The sequence below is a fragment of the Rhinopithecus bieti genome, unplaced genomic scaffold, assembly GCF_001698545.2.
Source record: "Rhinopithecus bieti isolate Rb0 unplaced genomic scaffold, ASM169854v2 scaffold_51440, whole genome shotgun sequence".
Taxonomy (NCBI): Eukaryota; Metazoa; Chordata; class Mammalia; order Primates; family Cercopithecidae; genus Rhinopithecus; species Rhinopithecus bieti.
In genome coordinates this window covers 210166-218697 of record NW_016820117.1, presented here as the reverse complement: position 1 = coordinate 218697, position 8532 = coordinate 210166, and the positions used below count along the sequence as shown (strand labels likewise).

At 50.9% G+C, this 8532-nt stretch overlaps 1 protein-coding gene across 3 annotated transcripts in view; it reads right to left on the bottom strand.

Moving 5' to 3' along the window:
* Window positions 1-8532, bottom strand: part of VARS1 (valyl-tRNA synthetase 1) — a 19547-nt gene extending 11015 nt beyond the window's left edge. For 2 of the 3 annotated variants that reach the window (XR_001882864.1, XM_017859492.1), the window contains exons 1-8: window positions 8117-8532; window positions 7402-7821; window positions 5531-5665; window positions 5302-5440; window positions 4937-5061; window positions 4760-4847; window positions 4406-4506; window positions 4145-4272 (exon numbers count right to left, since the gene is read on the bottom strand). Coding sequence is in view for 2 of the 3 variants with exons in the window: in XM_017859492.1 (XP_017714981.1) it covers window positions 4145-4272; window positions 4406-4506; window positions 4760-4847; window positions 4937-5061; window positions 5302-5440; window positions 5531-5665; window positions 7402-7788 (1103 nt within the window). In the remaining variant the exon portion in view is untranslated. The remainder of the gene's footprint in view (window positions 1-4144; window positions 4273-4405; window positions 4507-4759; window positions 4848-4936; window positions 5062-5301; window positions 5441-5530; window positions 5666-7401; window positions 7822-8116) is intronic. The other variant, XM_017859493.1, reaches the window with a different exon arrangement.

Below are 8532 nucleotides of genomic sequence, written 5' to 3'. Positions count from 1 at the left end.
GGGAGGCTGAGGCAGGAGAATGGCATAAACCCGGGAGGCGGAGCTTGCGGTGAGCTGAGATCCAGCCATTGCACTCCAGCCCGGGCGACAAAGCGAGACTCTGTCTCAAAAAAAAAAAAAAAAATTGAAAACCAGGGCTGGGTGTGGTGGCTCATGCCTATAATCCCAGCACTTTGGGAGGCTGAGGCGGGCAGATCACAAGATCAGGAGATCAAGACCATCCTGGCTAACACGGTGAAACCCCATCTCTACTAAAAAAAAAAAAAAAAAATTAGCCAGGCGTGGTGGCGGGCGCCTGTAGTCCCAGTTACTCAGGAGGCTGAGGAAGGAGAATGGTGTGAACCCAGAAGGCGGAGCTTGCAGTGAGCCGAGATCGCGCCACTGCACTCCAGCCTGGGTGACAGAGCGAGACTCCATTTCCAAAAAATAAAAATAAAATTGAAAATTGAAAAATGAAACACAAACACAAACAACTTGGCCATTGTATGTTATGTGTATTTAACAGAACTGTTGGCCGGGCGCGGTGGCTCACGCCTGTCATCCCAGCACTTTGGGAGGCCGAAGCAGGCGGATCACAAGGTCAGGAGTTCGAGACCAGCCTGACCAACATGGTGAAACCCTGTCTCTACTAAAAATAGAAAAATTAGCTGGGCATGGTGGCGGGCACCTGTAATCCCAGCTACTCTGGAGGCTGAGGCAGGAGAATGGCATGAACCCAGGAGGCGGAGCTTGCAGTGAGCCGAGATCGCACCACTGCACTCCAGCCTGGGCTACTGCCTCAAAAAAAAAAAAATAATAAAAATTAAAAAATAAAACAAATAACTGTTTTCCCAGCTCTCAGTTACTTGCAAAATGCATAAACATTACATCCCCAGTGCTCAGTGCAGGGGGGGCACATAGTTGGGCCCAGTAAATATCTTTTGACCACATTTAGTACCTGAGACACCTGAAAAAATTCTCAAAATTTAAATATATTAAACCCTGGTTTCCAAAAATGGTAAAGTCATTTTAAAACACTTTTAAAAGATTTGTCACCTATAATATTACTTTGTATTTATTACTAATTAAAATATTAACAGTGAAAACAAATAGTAACAGAAAACAGGAGAAACATTTACAATAACAGGAAAACTACCATACAATAATAAAACAGAAACATTTACAACATATAACAAAAAAATCAATACCCAGAACAGGTAAAGAATTCTCAAAAAAAATTAAAAAGAAAACAACAAAGAATCAATAGAAAAACAGGCAAAAGATAGATACAGACAATTCACATAAGGGTAAACCTGACTGGCCAAGACACATGGAAATAGGTACAATTTCAATAGTAATCAGAAAAGTACAAAGGAAAGTAACAGAGGTATCATTTTTTTGCCCATCAGATTGGCAAAACTAATTAGGCAACCCTAATGCTCAGGCTTGGAAAGGGTGGGGAAATGAATCCTCTCACAGCAATTCCTGGAGGTATCAATCAGCAAAGCCATTCTGCAGGGCAACTTGGCAGCTTCTGTGCATACTTAATATAGGTGTGCCCTGCCGACCTAGCAGTTTCACTTCTTGATAGCTACACCAGCGAAACCCTTCCACACATGCTTGAGCAAGCATGTACAGCAGGGGTATCCAATCTTTTGGCTTCCCTGGGCCACATGGAAGAACTGTCTTGGGCCACACATAAAATACACTAACACTGGCCGGGCGTGGTGGTTCACGCCTGTAATCCCAGCACTTTGGGAGGCCAAGGCGGGCGGATCACGAGGTAAGGAGATCGAGACCATCCTGGCTAACATGGGGAAACCCTGTCTCTAGTAAAAATTAAAAAAAAAAATTAGCTGAGTGTTGTGGCTGGTGCCTGTAGTCCCAGCTACTCAGGAAGATGAGGCAGGAGAATGGCGTTAACCTGGGAGGCGGAGCTTGGAGCTTGCAGTGAGCCCAGACTGCGCCACTGCACTCCAGTCTGGGCGACAGAGTGAGACTCGTCTCAAAAAAAATAAAAAATAAAAATAAATAAATAAAAATACACTAACACTAACGATAGCTGATGAGCTTAAAACACACACACACACACACACACACACACACACAAAATCTTAAATGTTTAAAGAAAGTTTACAAATTTGTGTTAAGCTGCATTCAAAGCCTTCCTAGGCCACAAGTGGCCCACAGGCCGCAGGTTGGACAAGCTTGATATACAGGGATGTGCATTAGAGTAAGGTTTTCAACAACAACAACAACAACAACAAAAACCAGAAAGAACCATTAATTAAAAAGTGACTCCAGGCTGGGAGCAGTAGCTCACTCACGCCTGTAATCCCAGCACTTTGGGAGGTTGAGGCAGGCAGATCACCTGAGGTCAGGAGTTCGAGACCAGCCTGGTCAACATGGTGAAACCCCGTCTCTACTAAAAATACAAAAATGAGCTGGGTGTGGTGGCGGGCGCCTGTAATGCCAGCTACTTGGGAGGCTGAGGCAAGAGAATCACTTGAACCTAGGAGGTGGAGGTTGCAGTGAGCAGAGATTGTGCCACTGCACTCCAGCCTGAGCAAAAGAGCGAAACTCTGTCTCAAAAAAAAAAAAAGAGTGACTTCACTATGGTATAGCCACACTATGGGATATCATGGAACCATTAAAAAGAAGGAAGTCAGTATGTGTGGTATGTGTGTCAGGACAAGGAAATATCTCCAAGAGGGCCGGGCGCGGTGGCTCAAGCCTGTAATCCCAGCACTTTGGGAGGCCGAGGCGGGCGGATCACGAGGTCAGGAGATGGAGACCATCCTGGCTAACACGGTGAAACCCCGTCACTACTGAAAAATACAAAAAAAAAACTAGCCGGGCGAGGTGGCGGACGCCTGTAGTCCCAGCTACTTGGGAGGCTGAGGCAAGAGAATCACTTGAACCTAGGAGGTGGAGGTTGCAGTGAGCAGAGATTGTGCCACTGCACTCCAGCCTGAGCAAAAAGAGCGAAACTCTGTCTCAAAAAAAAAAAAAAAAAAAAAAAAGATCTCCAAATCTCCAAGAGAAAGTGTTAAGTGTAAGAAGAAAGCTAGAACATAACATATGTAATGTGAACCCTTTATGTTAAAATATAGAAAAGACTCACCCAAAAGGAGAACTATAAATTTCTTTGGGTACACATATATGTAAGTAAATAGCAAAGATCTGGAAAGATACACATCAAAGTGATAACAATTTAAATTTCTTATAAGAGTATATTCATAGGCCGGGCACGGTGGCTCAAGCCTGTAATCCCAGCACTTTGGGAGGCCGAGGTGGGCAGATCACGAGGTCAGGAGATCAAGACCATCTTGGCCTATACGGTGAAACCCCGTCTCTGCTAAAGAATACAAAAAACTAGCCGGGTGAGGTGGCAGGCGCCTGTAGTCCCAGCTCCTGCGGAGGCTGAGGCAGGAGAATGGTGTAAACCCAGGAGGCGGAGCTTGCAGTTAGCTGAGATCCGGTCACTGCACTCCAACCTGGGTGACAGAGCGAGACTCCATCTCAAAAATATATATATATATATTCATATATTTTGGTTAGTCAGATTCCTGGTAATCCAGCTACTTGGGAGGCTGAGGGCAGACGAACAACTTGAACCCAGGAGGGCGAAGGTTGCCATGAGCCAAGATGGTGTACTGCACTCTAGCCTGGGCAACAGAACAAGACTCTGTCTCCAAAAAAAAAAAAATATATATATAATCTATAGTATTATATTCATATATTTTAATTAAATTCAAAATAATGTTATTGTTACTAGAAAAAGAAGGGATAGGCTGGGTGTGGTGCCTCACACCTATAATTCCAGCACCCTGGGAGGCTGAGGCAGGAAAATCACTTGACTTGGAGACCAGACTGAGCAACAAAGCAAAAACCCATCTTTACAAAAATTTAAATTAAATTAAATTAAATTAAAATTAAATAAAGAAGGGAGAGAAGAGAGTCTGCAAATGGCGGTGTTGCATGGGAGTACTGGACTAGGAGAGGAAGCTAAATGATCAGATGGGAATGACAGAGAGAAGTGTAGCACCTCTGGGGGCAGAGGTGAGCACCAACCCAGAAGGAGAGAGGCTGGGGGGCTGCCAGCCAAGAGGAGAGAGCCAGATGAGGCAGAGGGAACCAGAGGGAGGTGCGGATAGGAGCTCACCATCGAGTCAGGGAGTCCTGGATGGCGTTGGTGAGCGCATGGCCCAGGTGCAGGGAGCCTGTCACGTTGGGGGGTGGGATGCACATCATGAAGACACCTCGGGGATTTGCTGCTGACACATTAGGACGCTGATGGTGGAGAAGGATGGCACATGTTTAAGGCCTCAGGTCACCTCTCCCAGCCCCTCCCAGACAACACATCCTTCAGTCCTGCCCTTCCCCACCCCACCTACTCTGGGCCTGGGCAGCAGTGCCCACTCACCCCATACTCTGGCTTGAAGAAGCCCTGCTGCTCCCACCAAGGGTACCAGGCAGCCTCCACATACCGAGGGCTGTAGGAGTCGGGCATGGGGCCACTGACATCTAGGGGAGAGGAAGGGAGGGCTCAGTGCCGTGGCTGAGAGCACCAGGAAGGAGACATGCTAGCAGAGAGGGATCAGGATTTCCCTCTCTGGATGTCGCTTACATCACAGGACAAGCATTTGAGGGGCCTAGGGGCAGGGGAGGGGGTCTGCAAATCCTCACCAAACAAAGTGGTGAGAGCAAGAACAGAGCAAGATAGGGTGAAAACTTGGAAGGGGCTGCTGAGGGGTGAGCCCCTTCCCACTCCTGGTACCTTTCTTTTCCCCGGGTGGGGTTGGGAGGTCATAGGTAATGACCCCAGGATCCCGTTTCTCCCTCTTCTCTGGTTTTGGTTTCTTCTGCTTGGGAGGGAGAAGACATAGGCCGAGGCATCAGCTACCCCATCACTGCACACATCAACTTTCCTTCCAGCTCCACCCTCGCCTCTCACCTCCCCTGCAGGTGGCTGCTGCTGTTGGATCTTCTGCTTCTGTTGGAATTTCTCTAGCTTCTCCCGTTTCTTTGCCTCTTTCTTGAGCTGAGCAGCTGTCTTTGGGAGGGCAGGAGCCTCGGGGCCTAGAGAGAGGCACAGAAATTCAGACTCAGTCAGCTGAGGACCCTCTGGGACGGCACTACTAGGTTTCAGATGGGCTATTTCAGATGCCCGAGGTCTCGCCCATGCTGACCTCCCCCCTCACCCTCCTCTCCCGCAGGACCCTGCCCCAGTGATTCTGCCATTTCTAAGAAAAAAAGAAAGTGAGTTGCATGGAAGGCCCCAGGGAAGCCCCTATCCTCCAACTCCTCGCCTTGCCTCACCTGGCTGATGAGAGAGAGGCCTGGCCCCTGAGTATAGAACTACTTCTCCCAGCACGGCTCGGAATTCTGGCTGCTGGACACACGTGACAAACCAGCGAGTCACATTATTCCAGATCCGGCGGGCAGGTGGGTCAAGGACCTGGAACAGGAAATAAGTGACTATTCTCAGTCACCCTACAGTGAGGTCTGAGGGGAGCAGTCTTGTTCTTCCCCAGGCCTGGTGACTCACGTATCGGAAAGGCAGCAGCAAGGCTGTGACAGCTGCCAGGTCAGCCAGAGTGGGGGCCTCCCCGGCCAAGTAGGTGTGCAGCCGAAGCCACTCCTCCAAGGGGCTCAGGGCCCTGCCCAGGGCCCCCAGCACAGCCTGGCAGGAAGGGGAACAGGTGTGAGACAAGGTTTGGCCCGCCTCCATCTCCCACCACAACCCTCCTTTTGGCCTCCCTCCACCCCACTCCAACAAATCACCGCCTCTGAGTCCCATTTCTTCACTCAAATAGTCATAATAAAAATACTTCTGACTCATCCAGCAAATGAAACTCAATACTTATGTGTTAGATGCAATATGTAAAGCATAGAAGTAAAGATTATATGAGGCAACTCAGTAAGTGCCAGGTCCAGGACATCAATAAATATTTATTAAGTACTTCTCCAGGGAATGAGAGGACAACGCGGACAGATTGGCAGAGCCCTGACCTGGTCGAGTTAACGTTCTTGTAAGGGAACAACAAAATGAGCAAATATAAAATGCAGTGCTCGGGCCGGGCCCGGTGGCTCACGCCTGTAATCCCAGCACTTTGGGAGGCCGAGGCGGGGGGATCATGAGGTCAGGAGATCGAGACCATCCTGGCTAACAGGGAGAAACCTTGCCTCTACTAAAAATGCAAAAAAATTGGCCGGGCGTGGTGGCAGGCACCCGTAGTCCCAGCTACTAGGGAGGCTGAGGCAGGAGAATGGCGTGAACCCGGGAGGTGGAGCTTGCATTGAGCTGAGATCACGCCATTGTACTCCAGCCTGGGCAACAGAGCGAGACTCCGTCTCAAAAAAAAAAAAAAACCATGCCATATTTTCTTAACTCCTATGAAGAAAATAAAGCAGAATGAGGGGAACAGGGGCCAGGTGCTGTGGCTCACGCCTGTAATCTCAGCACTTTGGGAGGCCGAGGCGAGCAGACAATCTGAGGTTAGGAGTTCAAGACCTTGGTCAACATGACAAAACCCCATCTCCACTAAAAACACAAAAAATTAGCCGGGTGAGGTGGCAAGCGCCTGTAATCCCAGCTACTCAGAACGCTGAGGCAGGAGAATTGCCTGAGCAGTGAGCTGAGATCGCACCATGGCACTCCAGCCTGGGCAACAGAAGGAGACTCAGTCTAAAAAAAAAAAAAAGAAAAGAAAAGAAAAGAAAAGAAAAAAATGAGGGGAACAGGGAAGTCCAGGAGAGAGGGACTCTATTTTATTTGTTTGTTTGGACAGACATTCTGAATGCAAGGACTCTATAGGGTGATCACAACATGAGGGAGCAAGTCAGGGTCTGTCACACTCATTCATCCATTCAATAAATACTCATTTCCTATCATGTGCTCAATACCATGCAAGGAGGCGGAGTTGAAAGTACACCAAGGCTCAGGTCTCCTTTGGAAGGACTGACAGTTACAATCCGGCAGGGTTCTCTCTCCTCTCACTTCCCTTCCTCATTTCATTTCTCTTCTATCTCCTCTCAGCAATTGTCATATCTCCCTCACCCAGCCTTTTCCTACAATTCAAATAACTTCTATTCTCATCAATTTCAGACAAATCAAACTTTTACTAAGAGACTTTAAAAGTGCCGGGCACTAAACTATGTGCTCTGCGCACATCTTTTAATCCTATTAACTCAGTGAGGCAAGCATTACATCAACTTGCCTGTGTGTTCATAGACATAGGACGACCAAGACACAGCGGGTTTATGAAGCGTCCCCAGGGTTACCATACCAGTTGGCAATCTGGGATTTGATCACTCTTTTCCCACATCTGATGTGCTACCTTCTTGTCTCACTGTCCATTCCAGTCCTCGCTTCCCTCCTCTGAATTTCTCCCCTCCCCCTCTGTACAACCCCCTCACCTGGGGGTCCTGGGCCGAGCTTCGGAGTCCCAGGGCTGGCAGCGTTGCTCCACAGGCAGCTGGTATTAACTCCGTGTCGGCGTAACTGACCCACTGTTGGACGAGGACAGCAGCCCGGCTGCCCCCTGGGCCTCCCAGGCCTGCTGGCCACAGCAGCTGGGACACAGCCGTGGCCCCCCACACCCAGAGTCCACCGGGCCCCTGCTCCAGGGCCGGCAGGCGGGGTGGGGGAAAGGGAGTCCTGCTAGTCGGGGGCGGCTGGAGACAGATGCGGGGGTGGGCTCCTCCCCATCCGGGACCCTCCCCAGCCTCCCCATAGCGAGCGGCTATGAGGGCTCGGAGGCTGGGGAAGGCATCTGGGTGAGGGGAGACGTAGAGGATGGACATAGTTATGAGAGGGTCCGAACGAAGTAGAAAAACCTAAGGAGAAAGAGAGACAGGGGATGACTGAGGGATCCAGGTGGGTCCTATGTTTGAGTAGAGAGGGGACCCTCACGGGAGCTTCTCCGCCGCAGACACCCGAGTCCCCCAGGACTGAGGGTCTGACCAGGCAGGCTGTCAGGAGCCAAGGACCTGGCTCTCAGAGGGGCAGTGACAGTAGGGAGCTCCTGGGGAAGAGGGACTATCCATGATCGCGAGGCTTCGGGGAGTGTGGAAGGCTCTCAGGAGCCGGTCGGCGTCTGGTTGGACGCGGGTTCGAGCCGCGTGTACGTACTGGAGGGAGATGGTAAGACTGGGCCGGGAATCCACCTCACAGCCAGGCGCCGGCCGCGGCTGGACCGGCCGGGCGGCCGGGGCGGAGGAGTCGAGCGGGCAGAGACGGTGGGCGGCTCTCCAGGTGACCCTAGTTGCCTGAGATCGCCGCCCCGGCAGCCGGCGCCCACGTGTTCCCCCCTTTGTGACAGGGAGAGTTTCCGGGCCTGCGGGTCCTGGCGGGGGCGGCCGTGCCCCGCCTGCGTGTACGCGCACCACCGTGTCCGACACTGCCCCGGAGGCCGCACCGCCCGCCGCCAGCCGCCTGCCGCTCTCACGAGGAACAGCGCGGGGCGCGGGGAGCTGGGCGCGGACTCAGGACGAGAGGACGCCCCCGGGCACCGCGCTCCCGTCAGGCGCCGCCACGGGCACCTTGTG